At 47.0% G+C, this 22,348-nt stretch overlaps 1 protein-coding gene across 3 annotated transcripts in view; it reads left to right on the plus strand.

Moving 5' to 3' along the window:
• Positions 1–22,348, plus strand: part of vps13d (vacuolar protein sorting 13 homolog D) — a 67,716-nt gene that overhangs the window by 12,940 nt on the left and 32,428 nt on the right. Inside the window, exons 16-47 of one of the 3 annotated variants that reach the window (XM_036947251.1) lie at positions 149–1,255; positions 1,407–1,497; positions 1,694–1,820; positions 1,988–2,168; positions 2,874–3,098; positions 4,511–4,706; positions 4,835–5,051; positions 5,342–5,513; positions 5,648–5,766; positions 5,923–6,147; positions 6,736–7,010; positions 7,203–7,336; positions 7,581–7,736; positions 7,971–8,178; positions 8,418–8,492; positions 8,612–8,815; positions 9,100–9,189; positions 9,360–9,500; positions 10,739–10,867; positions 11,720–11,794; positions 13,009–13,114; positions 13,207–13,359; positions 13,615–13,750; positions 13,907–13,954; positions 15,332–15,482; positions 15,643–15,859; positions 16,131–16,384; positions 18,412–18,603; positions 18,723–18,849; positions 19,368–19,510; positions 19,694–19,824; positions 20,007–20,182. In XM_036947251.1, coding sequence (XP_036803146.1) covers positions 149–1,255; positions 1,407–1,497; positions 1,694–1,820; positions 1,988–2,168; positions 2,874–3,098; positions 4,511–4,706; positions 4,835–5,051; positions 5,342–5,513; positions 5,648–5,766; positions 5,923–6,147; positions 6,736–7,010; positions 7,203–7,336; positions 7,581–7,736; positions 7,971–8,178; positions 8,418–8,492; positions 8,612–8,815; positions 9,100–9,189; positions 9,360–9,500; positions 10,739–10,867; positions 11,720–11,794; positions 13,009–13,114; positions 13,207–13,359; positions 13,615–13,750; positions 13,907–13,954; positions 15,332–15,482; positions 15,643–15,859; positions 16,131–16,384; positions 18,412–18,603; positions 18,723–18,849; positions 19,368–19,510; positions 19,694–19,824; positions 20,007–20,182 — 5,981 coding nt within the window. The remainder of the gene's footprint in view (positions 1–148; positions 1,256–1,406; positions 1,498–1,693; positions 1,821–1,987; positions 2,169–2,873; positions 3,099–4,510; positions 4,707–4,834; positions 5,052–5,341; positions 5,514–5,647; positions 5,767–5,922; positions 6,148–6,735; positions 7,011–7,202; positions 7,337–7,580; positions 7,737–7,970; positions 8,179–8,417; positions 8,493–8,611; positions 8,816–9,099; positions 9,190–9,359; positions 9,501–10,738; positions 10,868–11,719; positions 11,795–13,008; positions 13,115–13,206; positions 13,360–13,614; positions 13,751–13,906; positions 13,955–15,331; positions 15,483–15,642; positions 15,860–16,130; positions 16,385–18,411; positions 18,604–18,722; positions 18,850–19,367; positions 19,511–19,693; positions 19,825–20,006; positions 20,183–22,348) is intronic. The other 2 variants (XM_036947252.1, XM_036947253.1) reach the window with 2 other exon arrangements.

The following is a 22,348-nucleotide window of genomic DNA, read 5'->3' on the forward strand; positions in this document are numbered from 1 at the left end:
GACCCGAGTAGAATGAAATGTCTTAAATATTTGTAAATATAGATATTAAATCTTTTCTGTTGTGTTTTCTATTGCAATGAGTGTAGAAGTTTGCAAATGTTTACTGTCTATTTTGTTTTTAGATGATGTTTTGACTTTGTGCTCTCAGGTGTTCCTGGCCAAGCCTGTGTATGAGCAGGTTCTACAGACACTGGATAACCTTCCCCTCACTGAGCCCCAGAGATTGACGCCCAGCCAGCCTCCCACCCCGCCGCCCCCCACCCCCTCCTCCACCAAACCCCACCGCTTCCCAGATCCCCAGGGTGGGCTCTTTGCCCGGGACCCCCCGCTCATCGGCCTCTCCTACGCCTCCCTGTCCAACTCGCTGTCGTCCCCCAAGCCCCTGCAATCCCACAGTCCCCCGATGCAGACGCTCTCCTTCACCCAGGTGAGGGCCACCTTCAGGGTGGCAGAGCTCCAGGTGCAGCTGAGTGCTGACCTCAGCCAGGGTTCCCAGGGGCTGGTCAGCCTGCGCTTCCAGGACCTGGAGGGAGACTTTACCAAAGACCACCCCAACTGCCTGTCTGTCCAGCTCACGTTGCGCTCCCTCCTCATGGAGGACCTCCTGGAGCAGAACCCCGAGTCCAAGTACAAGCACCTAATGGTTTCCAGGGGTGCTCCCAAGCCCTCCACATTCAGCCCCAAGGAATACCTGTCCCAGTCGTGCCCATCGGCCTCCAACGCCCTCTACCCTGAGATGCCCCGCTCGCTGCCTGCCCACATGGAGGAGGCCCAGAACGTCTTCCAGCTGTACCAGAGACACCCCAGCACCCCGTCGGCCGCCAGCCGTAAGAGCGGACCCAAGAAGGACCCTGCCTGCCCCAGCACCCCACCGCCCTCCCCCACCCGCAATACCCCTTCGCCACACCCTCCGCCCTCCGACTTTGACGAGTCTCTTGTTCACATCAACTTGCTGCTGGTGGACCCGCGCCACCCAGAGTTCCAGAGCCGATACGGTGGCGTGGGGCGGAGCATCGACGTGGACTTCAACTGTCTGGATGTGCTGATCACGCTGCAAACATGGGTGGTCATCCTGGACTTCTTCGGGATCGGCTCCACGGCCAACAACCACGCAGTCAAGGTGCCCTTCCCCCAGCAGCCTATGCCGGGACATCCTCTGTTCCAGCCTGGGAACCCACACAAGCAGGGGGACATGTACCCAGACCTCAGCCAGGAGGAAGTTGCTGAGGTGGTCAACACTAAACTGGATCTCAAGGTACAGTACTCACAGCAGCAGCAATGAAGACGCATCGACATGGCTTTTCGGTGATGTAGTGACAGTTACAAGAAATCTAAATAAATATAGGTACAATGGTGAACATGAATACATTTCCTCAATGTATTTAACACCATGTTTTCCTCCTCAGGTCCATGCACTTGCTCTTGTGCTAAACAAGAAAACCAATGAGCTTGCTAAAGCTAGCGTCTCCAAACTGTCTGCCCACTGGGAAATGATTGGTAGGTAATCAACTTAATGTTGCACTTAGATGTCAACAGTTAAATCATAGCAATTGAAAAAATGGTTGTATGAATATAATACAATATCAATCATGGTACATTCATATGAAGTATTTAAATTATGGTTTGTTGTATCACACTGTTGAAGAACAATGAGTTTGCATCTCATGCAGTGTGATGTCATCCTATATTTCAGATGGCGACCTAGCATTGCAGGGTAGTCTTGGAAGCCTGTCTCTGAGTGACCTGACCCCACATGGTGACCTCTACAGGGAGCGCTTCACCACGCGAGGCGGAGAGGCCCTTGTCTTCAACATACACAAGTAGGCTAGGTTTTCTTTATACAGGAATCACTTCCCTACAGCTACATTAGCTTGACAGCTAGCTCTGGTGCATAAAACAACTTGTAGGTGGTCTTTGACAAAGAAATAGACCTTCATTTTCTCATTGTTTTAACACTGCATCTCACTGACTAGTGGTGTCTCTACAGATACGGGGATCCTGACCCCTGGCTTGAGCGGGAGTGTGACATGAAGGTGTCTCTGCAGATGGCCTCGGTGCAGTATGTCCACACGCAGCGCTTCCAGGCCGAGGTTGTGGCCTTCATTCAGCACTTTACTCAGCTGCAGGATGTCCTGGGCAGGCAGAGAGCCGCAATGGAGGGCCAGGCTGTGAGTACGGCCTTCGGGTCCACTCTGCTTTTCAGTTTCAAGCTGTAGTGTTCCTCAAGGCTGTGTCCGTGATCCACTACTGTTGTCATTATATATGCTACCTCTTGGTGATTTGAAAACATTGTCAACTTTCACTGCTTCTTAGACCATACACAGCTGTACATTTCGATGAAACATAGCTAATTGAACTGTAGTGTCTACCCTGGCGTTATGGCATTCCGTCGTACTCCCTGCCAACTAAGATGGCTGCAGGTAGCCCAGGAAGTTGTCACCTACCGTCACCGTCAGGTTGACCTTGGGTCACCTCAAGACAGTATGGCTGTCTCTGTTGCGATCAGACTGGACACTGAGCCTGCTTGTTAATTCCCAACTGACATATGGTACAGGGCACTGCTTTGGACCAGCACACCAGGAGGCATCCAATCTCTCAAGTTGTCATTTATGTGCCTCAACATGTATTTTAGATTCAAAGTATCTGAAGAAACAATTTATATATTTTTTTCTTAAAAGATTCAATTGTAATTAATGTAATGAATATTTAGATTGTCCTTTAGCACTTTTACACCTGGTCAGCAGAGACGAGTCTGTAGTATTCAATCCCCTATCCATTTGATCCTAGGAAAATACCAGTCTACCTTAATGTCATTAGCAGAAGCTAAAAAAAGACAACCACCCCCTCACTTATCCCTGCCTCCTTCCCCACAGGTTCGTGAGCGACCTCAGCGGGCGTCCCGTGTGCTGCTGGACATCGAGGCGGGCGCCCCCGTGCTGCTCATCCCCGAGAGCTCGCGCTCGCCGCGCCTCATTGTTGCCAACCTGGGCCAGCTGCGCGTCCATAACTCTTTCCTGCCGGCTGGAACCCATGGTACCTTCTCACTCAGAGACAAGGTAGAGAAACTTACCATGGCCCATACCTTTTTCCCCTCTCTGGTGAGTCCTGACAGCGTGTCTACCGGTCGTCCACATCCCTGCTACTGGACTAATATGGTCGTATTTATGAAGCATTTTACATTACTACATGTTTTCATATGACAAATATGATGCAATGATTTATAACATTTTATAGGCCTATATGATACCTGTTTGAAATGGCAAACCCCTAAATCCATACTTTGTCATCATTGTTTGGCTGCAGAATCGTCGACCACAAACATTCTCCAGTAACAATGCTCATTAGCAAGGGTTGCTTTTTTGATGGCACTTTTCTTTATCCCCCATCAGTCTTTGAATGAGGTGTGATGTTCGCTGGCGCCTACGTTGGATATTCAGCGTTTGTGGTACAATACGTACTTGCATTGTTGTTGTGCGCTCCAGCCTGATGTCTCTTTACTAGTGACATTCAAATGGAAAATGCTTTATGAATACAGGCCTCTCTGAGTTTTTAATTGAGCATGAGAACGTGGCCACTAGATACTAGCACTGTATGAGGAAATAGTTTGTATACTTAACTCGTACTAACTTTAGTTGTTTTCTTAACAAAGTAATGACTGCTTCAGGTGGAGTTTGATGTGGTAGCATCGTGTTTCATCACCATTTTTGTATTTTGTTTTGTGAAGAATTTGATATTGCATGCTAATTCGTACAAGGACCCTTCCCACTACAAGGTACAAGGGCATGTTTTTGGTGTGCTGCTTGGTTTGAGGTGTGAACCGTCTGCCCTCTAGCTCAGATGGTTAAGTCTTTGTGTGTTTTCTATCCTGAACCACTTGGATCAATTGCCTGGGTGTTTTAAAAAAAATATATATTTGTGTATTTATTCAGTGTTTTCCTGGTCATTTACTTAAATGGGCAATCAGCAGATGCTACATGCATTTTTGGACTTAAAGTGTAAATGTTATGAATGCATCATTAGTTTAGTTCAACTGTCGTACCCCATTAGAACCCAAAATATAAGCTTGTTTTTAAATAAAGTAAATGTTTTCAAATAAAGTGAATGTAAAATTATTATTTTTTTTTGAACTATATAGCCTCAACATGGCTAAAACTATAATTGTGATATCATGGATGGTCAGTCTTTGCATCCATATCTCTGTCTATGAATTTGAAAGTGGTTGCATTTATCTAGCCACATCACTCAGCTTTTTATAGAAACAGGGCCAGGGAGGATGCTTTGTTATTGTTTCAACTGCTGATTGCTGCTTTAAAGTGATTTTTCAAATTCACTGTTTAGGCTGGGAAGAGCAATTGCAGCAGTTCCTTCTGACACTATGATAGAGGAACATTAGCTAAGTTGTCGTGCAAATTAGGTTTTGTCAGATGTGAAATAATAATAGAAGGTTAATGTCAATGGTTCTTTCAGATGTTAGTGTACGTTCATTAAGCAGTTCATCGTTCTTCCTAAGGATCGCGTGAGGGACAGCCAGTCACAGACTGGACCAGCAACGATTAGTGAGGAGGAGGAGGAGTCACCTGAGAAGCCCAAAACCTCCTCTAGCAGCACCTCCACCCCTGCATCCTTTGGTTTTACCCTGGGAAGGCCCCAGGCCCAGCCCGCTGCTGGGAGGATCCCTGGCGAGGATGACCCACCCTTCATCCTGGGTGAGCCCAGTGACCCCTAAACTCATATATTCTCTGCAAATGTGTATGAATCGCTGTACTTCAAGTCAATAAATAAATACTTGAAATGAATAGTCAGAATAAGCTTCTTGATGTGTGTGTGTTCCCAGAGGATCATGTGTGTCTGCTGGACTGCATAGCCTTGGACCTTCAGGAGATGGACATCTTTGCTGCGGAGCGTCTGCCCTGCCAGCCTTGGGACAGCGCCGCAGGGAAGCAGCCTGACTCAGACCTGGTCTTCCCCTCCTACTCGGTCCGCCGCACCGCCGCATCTCTGCTCAAGGAGCGCTGCCACCTCAAACTCAAAGTGGAGCGCAACCTGGACAGGTGAGCCTAATATGAAAGATGGGCACTAATAGACATTGTTGGGCTTGCTTCAGCAACAACACTACTGTTCTCTTGCTTACATAATTGTTTATCTTGCTTACCATTTTTGTCTGCGGGGTAATGGATCTCTCAATGAGTTAAACTGACTGTCTTTGTTGTATGTGTTTGTATGTTTCTGGTAACTATTGATTAATAATAGTTGTTCCTGTGTGCTGATGACTTTTCCAAGTGGGACAAAAAAAGATAGTATTGATTGGTTGATTTGACTGAATTATTGATTGATTGACTAGTGCGCTGAGCCATACGGTACCAGACATGTCCATCCACGGCAGCCTGTCCTCGGTACACTGCTCCCTGGACCTGGAGCGCTACCAGCTGATCCGAGGCCTGCTGGACAACAACCTAGGAGAGCCTGTTGAGGAGTTCCTCCGCCCGTACAACCTGCAGGACCCCAGCAACTATGTGAGTACGCACACACGTACACACGCATACGCATACTCTCTGCAATGTGGCTGACTGCCAATTATAGACTTTTAATTGACTAACAATGTTCTTCTGAGAGTGATTCTTCTGTGTGACTTCATGTGTTTCCTCAGACGGTGTTGAGTGGTGATGTGTACACCAGCCTGTCCGTCCTGGTGGACATGATGAACGTCAGCCTGGAGTTGCTGGACAGCCCCAACGCCACGGGACAGAAACCATGCTCACTAGCCAGGTTGGTATTAACGCTTCATTTTGAGCATGAGGAGATATCAAATGTTTTCTGTGTATTTACTTTTGCCAATTGGTTTGGGTCAATTTCAATTCAGGAAGTAAACGGACAATCCAAATCCGGTGTTCCTCACTGTAGCGCACCTCTCCTTATCTGCAGGTTTGATTTCATGAAGTCTAAGCTGTTGTTTGAGAGTTTCTCCAACGGCTCCAAGTCGGTGAATCTGGTGTCTCACTCCCTCTTGGCATATGACACCCGTTACACCGGGCCTGGCATGGACGTAGGCACCAGTGGCAGGGGCAAGCACAATGTTTTCGACTGCATCCTGCAGCCCTCCAAGACGGGCACCAACCGGGCCACACTCCAGCTGGAGCTGCATTACAGGTGCGGATAACATTTTGAAGTTGTAACATGTATGCAGAAAATAGCAGGGGTCCAAGCACAGAGCCTTGTGAAATGCCAAATACAAAGTCTGTGCCTATATTGGCAAATCTAAAATGGATACATACGTAGGGTACTACATAGGTAATAAGGTGCCATTTTGGACACGGTCATGGCCCTTTAAAAGCACTGCTTGGTCAATCCGACGTCTGCATTGGCCGTACAGCATTTACAATGATACGGCCTCTGCAAAAGTCAGGACATTCATACTTCTTGCGCCTTGCGGAGCAGCGCAGCGCAGCTCTTGATGGAAGTTGTCAAGGAAATTAACTTGTGTTTATATTGGACCTCCCACCCTCACCTACCGTCACCCTCCGCATTGTTCCAAAATTTGAGAGGGGGATGTCGATGTGGTACAGAGCTCAATTTGGCCTCAGCGTGCCTCTGAAGGCGCTGCGATTGCGTCACACCATCCATGCGGCGCCTCCGACCACATTTTCGGTTCAAGCATGAATTGGCTCTTAGCCCTGATGTAGACAGACACACAGACCCACATTTACTAATCATTATCTTCTCTTTCTCTCCTGTCAGGTCCACTAGAGACTCGTCCTGTTTCACCATTGTCCTCAACAACCTGCGTGTTTTCCTCATCTTTGATTGGCTCCAGCTGGTTCGGGACTTCCTGCGCATGCCCACTGAGAAGGGGGCAGATGGCGCGCCTCGCCAGCGCTGGCCCAGCGGCAGCAGTGACACAGAGACCACAGGTGCCGTCATGCCCAAGACAGTCAAGAGCGGCGTGGTCACCAAGAGGTCCACTGTGCCCGTCATGCAGGATCGGTACCTGGAAGTCAAGATCAACGTGACAGGTGAGGAGCTACAGCAGGCAGACTCCCTTGCCGTAAGTCTCTGTTATACAATAGATATTCAGATATTGGCAAGCACAGATATCATTTGAATTGTCTCTCATAGTCGTGATGTTTCTTATGCTGCGTTATCACCACTAGTTAATGACTGTAATCTCAATAATATACATAATGATAATACATGTTTTGTCCAAGGTACTGAGTTTGTGGTGGTTGAGGACTCGTCTTGTCTGGACACCAATGCCGTCATTCTGAAGGGCACTACTGTACTCACCTACAAACCACGTCTGCTGGACAGACCGTTCTCTGGCAGCCTGGCCGGCATTGAGGTGACTGACCACTACTTTCACAACTATGTCCTGAAACCACTGGACGACTAACTCAATACAGAGCCCTATGTCAGTTTGAGTTAGATTGTGTCAATTTGAATGAGTCTATGTTCCATAGAGTTAGAGGGTACAGAAGCTGTCACAGAAGTGATCATGTCAAAGATAGGGGGTGCGCCCTCTTTCCAACTCTTACTCTCTACACAAGGCTGTTTTGTCATGTTGGTGTCTTCCTGTCCATGTCCAGGTGTTCTCCTGTCGGCTTGGCAGTGAGCAGGAGACAGCCCTGTCCATCATCGACCCTGTCAACGTGCAGGTGGAGCTGTGTGGCAGTCCCACCTACCAGAGCAGCTCTGGCCTGCTAGACGCCTTCAACATGGCAGACTTTCCGCCTCTACTGGAGGTCAGGGTTCAGTCAGGGGTGGGGATGGGGGGGTAATGTTCAGTAGGTACTAAATGGGAGAACACATTTGCTGAAAGTCCATTGAAAGCACCTGTTTTTATTCTCTGTTTCGACACATTTTGTACTGTTTTGTGCCTACTTACTGAACGTAACCCAGGTTTATTGGAGAGAAAAAAAACACTTAGAACACTTAATGTGATCAAGCAAAATGTCAATGGGTCTCTGTCCTCACAGATCCAGTTCCCTGCTTTGGACATCCGGCTTTCTTACAACGACGTTCAGCTCTTCTTGGCTATCGCCAAATCCATCCCCACCGCCGGCTCTCCCGGGCCCAGCGACACTGCCGAAGGCACCCAGGTCCTTGTAGTACCATCCACAGCCAACCAGGACCCCTCCAGCTCCCAGAAAGACAACTTCAGGCACAAGACCGAGGCCCTACTAGGTATGTCACCTCAGAGGCCTACAGGGGTGTAGTTTAGTTATATGGTGAATAGTGTTTACGTAGCTATTATATTAGAAAAGTCATGTTAACATTTATTTTTCTTTACCACTGGCTCTGTGATTGTTCCTGACCCATGAGTGTTGACCTCACAAGCTGTAATAACTCAGGTATAATAATAAAAGATGCGTAGCACAGCTTGTTACCATAACCCTGGTATGATGTGATATGTTTAACTTCAGAGGGCCAGCTGACTCGGCTACAGGATCTAGGCTTCAGGAAGGAGGATTGCAAACGAGCCCTGATCCAGAGCAAAGGTGAGGAGGCTCTAGCTACAATTTTCTAACAATGTCACAACTCCTCCCACTAGGAATGGAATGTGGCCGCGCTTTTCATACACGGTATGGACTTGACCACCTTGTCTGTCCCCTCCCAGGCCAACTGGACCAGGCTGCCACATGGCTGCTGGAGAATGCAGAGACCATGGTGGGTCAGGCCCGGGGCAGAGCAGACCCGGACTCGGCCAGCCACTCGTCGCACCCTTTGTCCGGGGTGGAGATCAAGGCGGAGAGCGTGTGTATCTGCTTCATCGACGACTGTCTTGACTGTGATGTCCCGCTGGCCGAGTTCACTTTCTCACGTCAGTTTGAGCGCCTTGCCCTTCATATATGTGGAAGGAAATCCCCTTTTCATGTAATTTCCACTGTGTGTTTTGGGAGTTTGGATGAAAGCAACAGACAGAAGCTGGAACATTCACCTTTCTGAAAACTTGTTCTATAGCTACTTAATATACAGATAACATGCATACTGATAGTGTGTGTAATATAATGTAGGTGGTACGTACTATAGTCAGTGTTAATACTGTAAGGTAGCAACAATGTAATGTCATCTGAGAGCTCATTCTCCTTTTAACTCCCATGGCAGGGCTGTATGTGCTGCAGCGGATTGGCTCGACCCAGGAGGGCAACGGCAGCTTCACTTTGTCAGGGGACTACTACAACAGAGAACTGTCAGGTGAGCTGCTGGAGATGAACGTCCCGGGGCCAATCAGTCACAACATTCAGCTCTAACCCAGAGCCAAACGATCCTGTAATGATCTGAACCGTTGTTCCATTGTATGTTTCTCTCTCTTCCTATCCATATCTCTGTGTTTATGCCCGTGTTCATGTTCACGTGTGTGTCAGGTTGGGAGCCCTTCATCGAGCCCTGGCCCTGTTTCCTGACTTGGCAGCAGCAGGCTGCAGGGCGCCTCCACCCACCACGCCTGAAGATGGGCATCCGTGCCAAGCAGAGACTGGATGTCAACATCACCTCTGTCCTCCTGGGTATGACCTGCGCTGCCCACTATATGGACACCGGATGCATTTGACATGGCACCCTATTCCCTACGTCGTGCACTACTTTTGACTGGGTCCCACGGGTCTCTGGTATAAAGTAATGCGCTATGTAGTGAAGGGTGCCTTTTTGGATGTGTCTGACTTCTTCACACCATGTTTAACTAAAGGGTTTTAGCCCCGGATATATGCTGAACAAAAATATAAACACAACATGGAAAGTTTTGTTCCCATGTTTAAAAGATCAAAAAACAAAAAGCTTATTTCTCTCAATTTTTGTGCACACATTTGTTTTTGCCTCTGTTAGTGAGCATTTTCCTTTGCCAAGACAATCCATCCACCTGACAGGTGTGGCATATCAAGAAGCTGATTAAACTGCATGATCATTCATTACACACATGCAGCTTTTGCTGGGGACAATAAAAGGCCACTAAAATGTGCAATTTTGTCACACAACACAATGCCACAGATGTCTCAAGTTTTGAGGGAGTGTGCAATTGGGATGCTGATTGCAGGATTTGTTCACCAGAGCTGTTGCCAGAGAATTGAATGTTCATTTCTCTATTATAAGCTGCCTACAATGTCATTTTGGAGAATTTCACAGTAATTCCAACTAGCCTCACAACTGCAGAGCACGTGTGACCATGCCAGCCCAGAACCTCCACATCAGGCTTCTTCACCTGCGGGATCATCTGAGACCAGCCACCAGGACAGCTGATGGCACAGCCAAGACTTTCTGCACAAACTCTCAGGGCATCTCATCTGTGTGCTCAGCGTCCTGACCAGGGTCTTGACCTGACTGCAGTTCGGCGTCGTATCTGACTTCACCTTCGATGGACACTGGCACGCTGGAGAGGTGTGCTCTTCACAGATGAATCCCGGGCAGATGGCAGACAGTGCGTATGGGACAACATTCCACAATCAACAGCCTGATGAACTCTGCGAAGGAGATGTGTCGTGCTGCATGAGGCAAATGGTGGTCACACCAGATACTGACTGGTTTTCTGATTCACACCCCTACTTTTTTTTAAATTAGTTATCTGTGACCAACATACGTATCTGTATTCCAATATGAAGCGTAACTCAGTAAAATCTTTTAAATTGTTGTATGTTGCGTTTATATTTTTGTTCAGTGTATTTAAGCCAGAGACCGAGTGGTCTGTAATGGTGGCCTTGTATGGATTTGAGTGTCCTCCTCACCTTGCTACCACCCTCTCCTGGCCACACAGAGCAGTACAGCCTCACCAAGAGCTCCTGGCTGGCTGACTACTGCAAGGAAGAGGAGCAGCAGCCTCCCCAGGCATCGGCAGCCCTATCCTGGATGGGTTCCTCAGTGGACCCCCCCTGTTTCGGACAGAGTGAGTACTGTTTCCCCCAAGTTTACCTTCTCTCACACACACACACACACCATTCACACAGCTGACATACTCTATAACATCTGTACAGTTACATATGAAACCACCAACTGGTGTGCACACATGCGCGTATCACTTGTTATGGGCTAGAAATATCCACACTAGAAAAAAGTAGGGCCCTCAATTGCTCCAGCACATATCAAACGCTAGTGAGTACTGACGACAATCTTATCGAACATACTGTAAATATGTTTTGGAGTATTTGATTGTATTCACACTTTATTCTGTAATAATGTTTAGGTAGTACCAGAATATCTTTGCTACTGTATCACATGTCATTATGTGCAGATTAAGATTACACTGATTGAGAGGGACTTTTTGACAACGCAAAATAACTTTACACGGATGCTTTGGAAACCTGCCTGAATAATCGCTGCCTTCGCATGGTTATTGCACAATTGGAGAGTTTGAAGAAAACATGAACACATTTTCTTTGCCTTGTCAAATGGTGTATTAAGAGTTAAGACTCGCTCCATGTTTCTATCAAAACATTTGAACTCTTTACTTGAACCCTCCGCCCTGGGCCTAGATAAGTCTATCGTGTCTAAACTATGCTAACTAGTTGTAAAGACGGTTTACGACATGTTTTATCGCCTTATTATGACAGTGTTGTACTGAAGGTCTTAGGGTGGGAGGGTTTCAAGTCAGTTAGATGACCCCATAATATAAAATAAAACACACTTGGTCATGGTGGGTATAAAAAAAAATAATCCTCCCATCCTGACCTTTGTCCTCTCTCCTGACCCCTTGCATGTCTCTCTCCTCTCTGTGGTAACTGTCTCTCTCTGCTGTCAGGTGTCCCTCTTGCCCACCTTAGAACTAGGAGCACAGCCAGCTTGACTTGCCTTGAGCAGCAGATTCTCTCCAGAGGTACAGTCTAAAGACCATAGATCAGATAGGCAGCAGTTGGCCTCCACCAAGGAAATAGAATTACTAGAATGGGGATCCTTAAGTAGAATGGGTGGATCGGTGGTCAGAAGCGGTATTTGTAATTCTATTTCTATGGTCTCCAAACCATGGGGTCATCATCGCTATCCTTACTTAAGTGCAACGTTAATGCAAAGGGACTCGGTTGGTAGAGCATGGCGCTTGCAATGCCAGGGTTGTGGGTTTGAGTCCCACGGGGGACAAGCACAAAATAAAACTATGAAAATGCATACACTTACTCTACTGTAAGTCGCTCTGGATAAAAGAGTCTGCTAAATTACTAAAATGGAAAAGTAGAGTGTTTTGAGTAACACGAATGTTTCACTATCTTGTAACAATATTGGCAAATTTGTCCAAAGTTAAACTAATGTCAGTATAATCTGCGTCTTCAGGGATAGAATTTAATTGATCCATAATCCAACAGTGATTAGCAACTTGGATGCTAACGATGCACTTTTAAGTAGGATTTACTGATGAAGGTGACGCCCCCCCATGTTAGGACAGAGCCATTGTGTCTCGTCCCAGAGTCATGTTAGATTAGTAGCATATTCTCAGTGTCACACTTTCCTTTGTGTATTCTCTGTCTCGTGTTGTCTCACCTCCCCCATTCAATATCAATCTATAGAAATCCAATCCAATGCGATTATTGTTTACTATTATTATTTACCTCCTGAGTAACCAAGCTTAAAAGAGCATGCTCTGTCAATGTGAACCGTTGCTATATCTCATCTGTGCATCCTCCTCCCATCTTTATTTGAATGAGCATCGTTGTGGTAGGTATGGTCATGTTGTTAGTCTCCACCGTGGAACCATCTATATAACACATGATTTGAAAACTGACATTTGGAATGGATTAATGATGTTGTGCATCCAATGAATGGCATTTTGATGTGGATATCTGCATCTCATTTTTAAAAAGCCATTGTTTTTGTCATTGTTTTAAATCATTTCAAATGCAATAGACAGAAATTCAAAAACATTCCATGAAAAATATATATGTTTTATATTCCAGAGAGCCCAATATATTCTTTAGTATATTGAATATATTTTTTAAGTAACTGTGAGGAAAGTGGTTGACAGTTTGAAGTTAGTTATAGGGCCTGTTCCTTAGTAAAGAATACCTCTCATGTCTTGGTCTGTCCTTGCCTGCTTTATAGCCGACGTGAAGCTGTCCAAGCGGAGGCAGCCGTTTGTACCCTATGCCCTGCGCAATCACACGGGATGTACCATGTGGTTCGCCACCCTCACCACCACCCCTACAAGGTCAGTGGAGTAGAGTCTTCCCATTGATAATGTCATGTTGCTGAGTCTACCTTCAAAAATGTTGGTAACCAGAGTGCTCCATTTGCCCACAGGGTGGCGCTGTCTCACAGTGGCAGTGCGGACTCCATATCCCACGTGCACGGCCCAGGCACAGATGACACCCACAATGTCAGCCAGTGGCGAGAGGTGCTGCCCGGAGAGGAGATTCCCTTTGAATTTGAAGCTCGAGAGAAACTCAGGCATAGGTATGGTTTCTGGTGCGGCACCGTTATTTTCGTATAGGGATTAAGACCTAAAAGGAAGAAGAAAAAAGTTCAAGGACGAGTGAATAAGACTTTAAACTGGTGATCACACACCGATTCACAATCTGGGGAACTAACTACCTTGCACTGACTATAATCCCTCCGGATAAGAGCGTCTGCTATATTATTCAAATGTAAAAATCAATACAAACTGAGATCTGTATATTCTGAACTGTTGGTTATTGTGTTTCTCTGCAGACACACTCATGAGCTGAAGCTACATCAGCTGTTGGTGCGTGTGGGGGGCTGGGAGCAGGTCAAACCCGTGTCCGTGGACAAAGTGGGTGTGTTCTTCCGCTACGCCGCCCCCGACCGCAACAATCCCTCTAACACGGTGAGTCTTCAGATCAAAGGTCAAGAGAGGTGGTCTTACTTGGCTATTAAATAAACTACAGCTGTATAGTTTACTCCAACACTGCTCTCACATGTTTCCTATATGTCACTAGCATTATGCTGCTTATTGTTTGTGATATTTCTTTACATTTTCTAGGTGGGCAGCCCTGTCAGCAGGACCAACATCATACACCCTCATGTCTATGTAGGTGTGCTTTCAATCACACTTCTATAAGCCAGTACTTTCCCCCTTTTATTCCCTGTTAGGATATGTCTGGGGTTCTAGGCTCTGATATGTCTGGGGTTCTAGGCCCTGATATGTCTGGGGTTCTAGGCCCTGATATGTCTGTGGGTCTAGGCCCTGATATGTCTGGGGTTCTAGGCCCTGATATGTCTGTGGGTCTAGGCCCTGATATGTCTGGGGTTCTAGGCCCTGATATGTCTGGGGTTCTAGGCTCTGATATGTCTGGGGTTCTAGGCTCTGATATGTCTGGGGTTCTAGGCTCTGATATGTCTGGGGTTCTAGGCCTTGATATGTCTGTGGGTCTAGGCCCTGATATGTCTGTGGGTCTAGGCCCTGATATGTCTGTGGGTCTAGGCCCTGATATGTCTGTGGGTCTAGGCCCTGATATGTCTGTGGGTCTAGGCCCTGATATGTCTGTGGGTCTAGGCTCTGATATGTCTGTGGGTCTAGGCCCTGATATGTCTGTGGGTCTAGGCCCTGATATGTCTGTGGGTCTAGGCCCTGATATGTCTGTGGGTCTAGGCCCTGATATGTCTGTGGGTCTAGGCCCTGATATGTCTGTGGGTCTAGGCCCTGATATGTCTGTGGGTCTAGGCCCTGATATGTCTGTGGGTCTAAGCCCTGATATGTCTGTGGGTCTAGGCCCTGATATGTCTGTGGGTCTAGGCTCTGATATGTCTGTGGGTCTAGGCTCTGATATGTCTGTGGGTCTAGGCTCTGATATGTCTGTGGGTCTAGGCCCTGATATGTCTGTGGGTCTAGGCCCTGATATGTCTGTGGGTCTAGGCCCTGATATGTCTGTGGGTCTAGGCCCTGATATGTCTGTGGGTCTAGGCCCTGATATGTCTGTGGGTCTAGGCCCTGATATGTCTGTGGGTCTAGGCCCTGATATGTCTGTGGGTCTAAGCCCTGATATGTCTGTGGGCCTAGGCCCTGATATGTCTGTGGGTCTAGGCTCTGATATGTCTGTGGGTCTAGGCTCTGATATGTCTGTGGGTCTAGGCTCTGATATGTCTGTGGGTCTAGGCCCTGATATGTCTGTGGGTCTAGGCCCTGATATGTCTGTGGGTCTAGGCCCTGATATGTCTGTGGGTCTAGGCCCTGATATGTCTGTGGGTCTAGGCCCTGATATGTCTGTGGGTCTAGGCCCTGATATGTCTGTGGGTCTAGGCCCTGATATGTCTGTGGGTCTAGGCCCTGATATGTCTGTGGGTCTAGGCTCTGATATGTCTGTGGGTCTAGGCTCTGATATGTCTGTGGGTCTAGGCTCTGATATGTCTGTGGGTCTAGGCTCTGATATGTCTGTGGGTCTAGGCTCTGATATGTCTGTGGTTGTAGTTCTCAGCTCTGCCGCCGGTGCGCGTGGTCTTCTCTATCACCATGGAGGGTAGTGCCCGGAAGGTGATCACAGTCCGTTCAGCCCTCATGGTCAAGAACCGCCTGGAAGTCCCCATGGAGGTGCGGCTGGACAGCCCCTCAGCACCAGACAGTGAGTCACCCCAATGATATATCATGGTTCACCCTCACACTGGGACATACTCAACAGTTCCCATGCAAAAACAACACTGAACAGTGAAAAGAATTGACATGACAATTAGACTATTTATTGGTTAAAGAAGGAATATAAGTATCTCAAACTGTTTGTTCAGAGCCTGTGGTGCTGCCGCCCATCCTGCCCGGCGAGGCCCTGGCGGTGCCCCTCCACCTGACGTCGTGGCGGTTGCAGGCGCGGCCCAAAGGCCTGGGCCTGTTCTTCTGCAAGGTGCCCATCCATTGGACCAGCGTGGAGAGACCCGGCGAGGTCAAGAGCAGCAAGAGGGAGTGCCAGTCGGCCGACTTTGAGGACCACCTCAAACGGAGCTTCAGGTAAAATTCCAGTTCAGTACACACAGTCTGAGTCGGCTCAGTCCAGAAATAAATCCAACCAATCATGTATTTATTTCTAGTCTAACCCCACCCTGGTGTTGATAGAATTTGTCTCCCAATTTTACACTACTTGTTTAAGCCACACGCGGATGCTATTGGCATATCAGCCCTCATGCTAAATGTAGAACATTGTTTATTTTCTTACATGGGATACCTTCTCAATTACTCTCTTCCTCTCCCATCTCACCTCTTCTCTCCTGCCCTCTGTTAGGTTCTGCGTGGTGATCAAGAAAGAGAACTACCCGGACCAGCAGCCTGCCAAGACCGTATCGGGTTCTGGCAGCTCCAAGCAGATCTACTGGCAGCCAGGCCACACCATCTACCTGCTGCCCACGCTGGTGCTGGCCAACCTGCTGCCCTGCGACCTCAACTACTACATCAAGGGCACGTCCATCAAGGGCTCCCTGAAGCCGGGCAAGGAGGCTGTGCTGCATGCTGCAGACACCTCCCAGAACATGGAGCTAGGTCAGAGTCCCACCGCTGCCATTCTCATCTAATCACCTCTCCACCTATTACGAATCTCAATGTTCATGACCTGGAAATAATGCTATATCATAGCCATGTAATCTAGGTATACGAGGGCCATGGTCCTGGACTTTTTGTGGGCCAAGCCTCAGAGGCGGAAACACGGGTGTAAAACACCAAGGACTGGTGTAAAAACCCCATAGTAGAAATGCACAATTGATGTAATGATAATATACATTGCATTCTGAATGTTTTCAGACCCCTGACCTTTTCCATATTTTGTTACGTTACAGCCTTATTCTAAAATTGATTAAATCATTTTTTCCCCTCATCAATCTATGCACAATACTCCATAATGACAAAGCAAAAAACACGTTTAATTTTTTTTTTTGCAAATTTAGAACGGAAATAGTACATTTACATAAGTATTCAGACCCTACAATCAGACGCAACAATCTTGGCACTCCTGTATTTGGGGAGTTTCTCCCGTTCTTCTCTGCAGATCCTCTCAAGCTCTGTCAGCTTGGATGGGAGTGTCACTGCACAGCTATTTTCAGGTCTCTCCAGAGATATTTGATCGAGTTCAAGTCTAGTCTCTAGCTGGGCGACTCAAGGACATTGAGATTTGTCCCGAAGCCACTTCTGCGTTGTCTTGGCTGTGTGCTTAGGGTCGTTGTCCTGTTGGAAGGTGAACCGTCGCCCCAGTCTGTGGTCCTGAGCGCTCTGGAGCCGGTTTTCATCAAGGGTTCTCTCTGTACTTTGCTCTGTTCATCTTTCCCTCAATCCTGACTAGTCTCCCAAGCCCTGCCGCTGAAAAACATATCCACAGCATGGTGCTGCCACCACCATGCTTCGCCGTAGGGGTGGTGCCAGGTTTTCTCCAGATGTGACGCATGGTATTCAGGCCAAAGAGTTCAATCTTGGTTTCATCAGACCAGAGAATCTTGTTTCTCATGGTCTGAGAGTCTTTAGGTGCCTTTTGGCTTCCATCTGGCCACTCTACTATAAAGGCCTGATTGGTGGAGTGCAGCAGAGATGGTTGGCCTTCTGTAAGGTTCTCCACAGAGGAACTCTAGAGCCCTGTCTGTGACCATCAGGTTCTTGGTCACCACCTTGGTCTCTAACCAAGGTTGCCAGGTGCACGGTGTTTCCTCCGACACATTGGTGCGGCTGGCTTCCGGGTTGGATGGCGCTGTGTTAAGAAGCAGTGCGGCTTGGTTGGGTTGTGTATCGGAGGACGCATGACTTTCAACCTTCCCTGATTGCTCAGTTTGGCTGGGCGGCCAGCTCTAGGAAGAGTCTTGATGAAGATTTGTTTAATCCATTTTAGAATAAGGCTGTAACAAAATGTGGAAAAAGTCAAGGGGAGGGCCTCCCGGGTGGCGCAGTGGTTAAGGGCGCTGTACTGCAGTGCCAGCTGCGCCACCAGAGACTCTGGGTTCGTGCCCAGGCTCTGTCGTAACCGGCCGCGACCGTGAGGTCCGTGGGGCGACGCACAATTGGCCTAGCGTCGTCTGGGTTAGAGAGGGTTTGGCCGGTAGGGAAATCCTTGTCTCACCGTGCACCAGCGACTCCTGTGGCGGGCCGGGCGCAGTGCGCGCTAACCAAGGTTGCCAGGTGCACGGTGTTTCCTCCGACACATTGGTGCGGCTGGCTTCCGGGTTGGATGGCGCTGTGTCAAGAAGCAGTGCGGCTTGGTTGGGTTGTGTATCGGAGGACGCATGACTTTCAACCTTCGTCTCTCCCGAGCCCGTACGGGAGTTGTAGCGATGAGACAAGATAGTAGCTACTAAAAAACAATTGGATACCAAGAAATTGGGGAGAAAAAGGGGTTAAAAAAAAGTCAAGAGTATCTAGTATGTATCTAGTATGTGTAGTGCCTTGAAAAGCATTCACCCCCTGTTGACTTTTTATATTTTATTGCCTACAGCCTGAAATCACACATTAGACTTTTTCATTGAACTATACAGCCTAGTCCACACTTTTTCACCCTGACCATGTCTGTGCCCCCCTCTTCCTCCCACTAGGGGTGCTGCTAGAGAACTTCTCTGTGTGTAAGGAGCTGCTGATTCCCCCTGGTACCCAGAACTATGTGGTGCGCATGCGGCTGTATGATGCCAACAAGCGCCTGCTCTGTCTCACCATACGCATCATCCTGCGGGCACAGGGGGCGCTCAAGATCCTCATCTCAGCACCCTACTGGCTCATCAACAAGACCGGTGCTTACTCTATCCCTCATATACAGAACACACACACACACACACACACACACACACAGTGAATAGAATTAAAATAAGTATTGACCTTTTGACGGTTCTGACTGTTTTCATCCCATCAGGTCTGCCGTTGATCTTCCGTCAGGACAATGGGAAGACGGATGCAGGCGGTCAGTTTGAGGAGCACGAGTTAGCCAGGAGTCTCAGCCCCTTGCTCTTCTGTTACACTGACAAGGAGCAGCCAGCCATGTGAGTGTGCTGTAGGGCCTGGTTCCACTTCTGATTCTAGACACTATCCCTTTTATTGTTCACATGTATAAAAGGAGCAGTGTTGCACAGTTTAGTAATACTTCCGTAAAACCATAATTTGAAAAAATGTTCAATATACAATTATTTCAGTAGCGGTGATATCAAAACTCTAAAAGCACTTTGCCTTTGCGGTGAGGAAAACAGGTTACTGCACAGTGTAGCGGAAAATATATATATATAAAGTAGATCTAGTTTTCTCAAGGGAGATCCTCTCCAGCACTGCAAGTTCTATCCATAATGGGCATTTCTGTGTAAACGTTTCTGTCTGTCGAGAGACATTGCAGAAGGATGGTAGGCTATATATTGATAGACAACACATTAGCAGCTAGAAATCAAACTATAAACTAGTTAGCTAAAAGTTAACTAATTAGCTAATTTACTATGTATTAATTCACATCCTAAAAAAACTAAGTTGAGCTTCCACAATTCCGGTTCTCTTATGTCTCCATTTTTCTCAGGTGCACAATGCGGATAGGGAAAGGGATCCATCCGGACGGGGTTCCCGGTTGGTGCCAGGGCTTTTCCCTGGATGGTGGGAGTGGAGTGAGGGCGGTGAAGGTCATCCAGCATGGGAATAGACCTGGACTCATCTACAACATAGGCAAGTAGCCTTACAACAACCGCAAGTAGCCTAACAACAACCGCAAGTAGCCTAACAACAACCGCAAGTAGCCTAACAACAACACCTTAGCCTTAGCCTTGGGCATCGGTGCCCATTTGTTGCCCTTTTCTATTATATAGTCTGTCGCAGCCCTGAAATATGCTGTTTTGTGTTTTCACGCAGGCATCAATGTTCGTAAAGGCAAGGGCCGCTACAGAGACACCCACATCGTGACCTTTGCCCCTCGGTACCTGCTGGACAACCGCTCCACCCACAAACTGGCCTTCTCCCAGAGGGAGTTTGCCAGGGGCAAGGTGAGTGACTGACAGTGCAAAGACAGCAATTAGACACATCCAAAGGGACAAAACAAAGCAATGAAAAGAAAGCAGATGCCCGCTGTTTTAGGACTCAAACATGATCTTTATTGGAGCTCGTCATACAGCAGCAATGCTTCATGATAAGGACCATGTCAACAACCCTTGTTGTATGACTCCAGGGAACAGTGAACCCAGAGGGCTACATCTCCACCCTGCCGGGTTCCAGTGTGGTCTTCCACTGGCCCAGGAATGACTACGACCAGCTTCTGTGTGTGCGCCTCATGGACACCCAAAACTGCACCTGGTCCGGAGGCTTCGAGGTCAACAAGCCCAAGTCCTTCCATGTCAACATGAGGTAAAAGACTATAGGACTATCTGAGAAAACGGCTATACTGTCATGCATACAAAATAGTGCTCATTGTGAAAATACAGTAAGAACAAATCCCTGGCACCATAGCTGCTCCAAAGGCTTTAAAATGCAATATGTAACTTAATATTACAATATTTTTGGTTATGGAACATATATTTCACAGTGGTTTAGATTAGGGATGCAGCGATATGACATTTTTGATACTGATATCTGATATTTTCCTTGCCAAAATACCTGATTCCAATAACTAATATTAAAAATGTTAGAGGCATTTTAAGCATTCTAGTACAGTTAAATAGTTGAAACACACACTGACCAAAAAGTTATGTTGTTGGCATTTACGTATGTCCCCATTTACCAGTAAAACAATCAAAACCTATTTCTTTCACTTTCTTTCTGTGCTGTTTCGTTGTTCATTTGTTCATTCTCAACCAGGATTTCATCATGCATGTCAAGCAGTGAAGTTTCAGCTCTGTCTGTCCGTGGCCTCTTCCTCAGTGCGCACTGTCACTGTGTCCGTTTCCATCTTGTCCAGCTGTGTCTGTAACATTTCACGTAAACCCTGTTTCTTGTCTGCATCGAAGTAGCGGTCCTTGTACCTAGCATCGAGCATGGTGGCGACACCGTAAAGAGGCTCAGAGAGAATGCCCCCGAATCGCTTGTTCACAGCCTCTAGAGTACTTTTCCGAGTTGACCCGACGGTATGAGTCAGCTTTTGTTGAGCAGGCGTTTCAGTGCCATGACAGAGGATATCACGTCTGCTGCAGACGCAGTTGATGATCTTATTTCTCAAGTCAGTTGTTTAAATGGAGCTGGGAATGTTCATGTTTCAAACATGTTCTCAAATGCCATTGAAATGGCAGCAGCGGTATGAGAACCATGCAATACGGCTTTCCTCAGTACAAAATCCTTGTGGACCCACTGTGCTGTCAGAATCATAATGCTCATGGGGCTGACATCGCTGGTCCAAATGTCAGTCGTGAAGCTAATAGCAGTGATGCCCACAGCAAGTAGCTCATTAATGTGAGTTTCAACAATACTGTGTAACTCTGGTAGGGCAACATCTGAAAAATAGCGTCTTCTTGGTAGTGTGTACCGGTGCTCGACCAGTCGGCGAAAGCCAACATCATCCACGACAGAGAACGGTTGTCAAGGGCAATGAATTCCATCATCTTGGAGTCAATGGATTTCGCCTTTTGAGTTGTCTCACTGAAATATTCTTACTCTTTCAAATGACTCCTTGGCTTGTTGACTGTTCGATCCACACAGCAGACATTGTGGGCTAGGTTAGAAATGCTGTGTAGCGCTGTATTTTTCATCTACCTACGTTATGTAGGTATGTACGTCATCTACCTACGTTATGTAGGTATGTACGTCATCTACCTACGTTATATAGGTATGTACGTCATCTACCTACGTTATATAGGTATGTACGTCATCTACCTACGTTTATATAGGTATGCACGTCTTCTACCTACGTTATATAGGTATGGATGTCATCTACCTACGTTTATATAGGTATGCACGTCATCTACCTACGTTTATATAGGTATGGATGTCATCTACCTACGTTTATATAGGTATGCATGTCATCTACCTACGTTTATATAGGTATGGCACGTCATCTACCTACGTTTATATAGGTATGGATGTCATCTACCTACGTTTATATAGGTATGTATGTCATCTACCTACGTTTATATAGGTATGGACGTCATCTACCTACGTTTATATAGGTATGTATGTCATCTACCTACGTTTATATAGGTATGGACGTCATCTACCTACGTTTATATAGGTATGTATGTCATCTACCTACGTTTATATAGGTATGTATGTCATCTACCTACGTTTATATAGGTATGGACGTCATCTACCTACGTTTATATAGGTATGTATGTCATCTACCTACGTTTATATAGGTATGCGCGTCATCCACCTACGGTTTATATAGGTATGCACGTCATCTACCTACGTTATATAGGTATGCACGTCATCTACCTACGTTTATATAGGTATGGACGTCATCTACCTACGTTTATATAGGTATGCATGTCATCTACCTACGTTTATATAGGTATGGCACGTCATCTACCTACGTTTATATAGGTATGGCACGTCATCTACCTACGTTTATATAGGTATGGATGT

The sequence above is a fragment of the Oncorhynchus mykiss genome, chromosome 16 (genome assembly GCF_013265735.2).
Source record: "Oncorhynchus mykiss isolate Arlee chromosome 16, USDA_OmykA_1.1, whole genome shotgun sequence".
Classification (NCBI taxonomy): domain Eukaryota; kingdom Metazoa; phylum Chordata; class Actinopteri; order Salmoniformes; family Salmonidae; genus Oncorhynchus; species Oncorhynchus mykiss.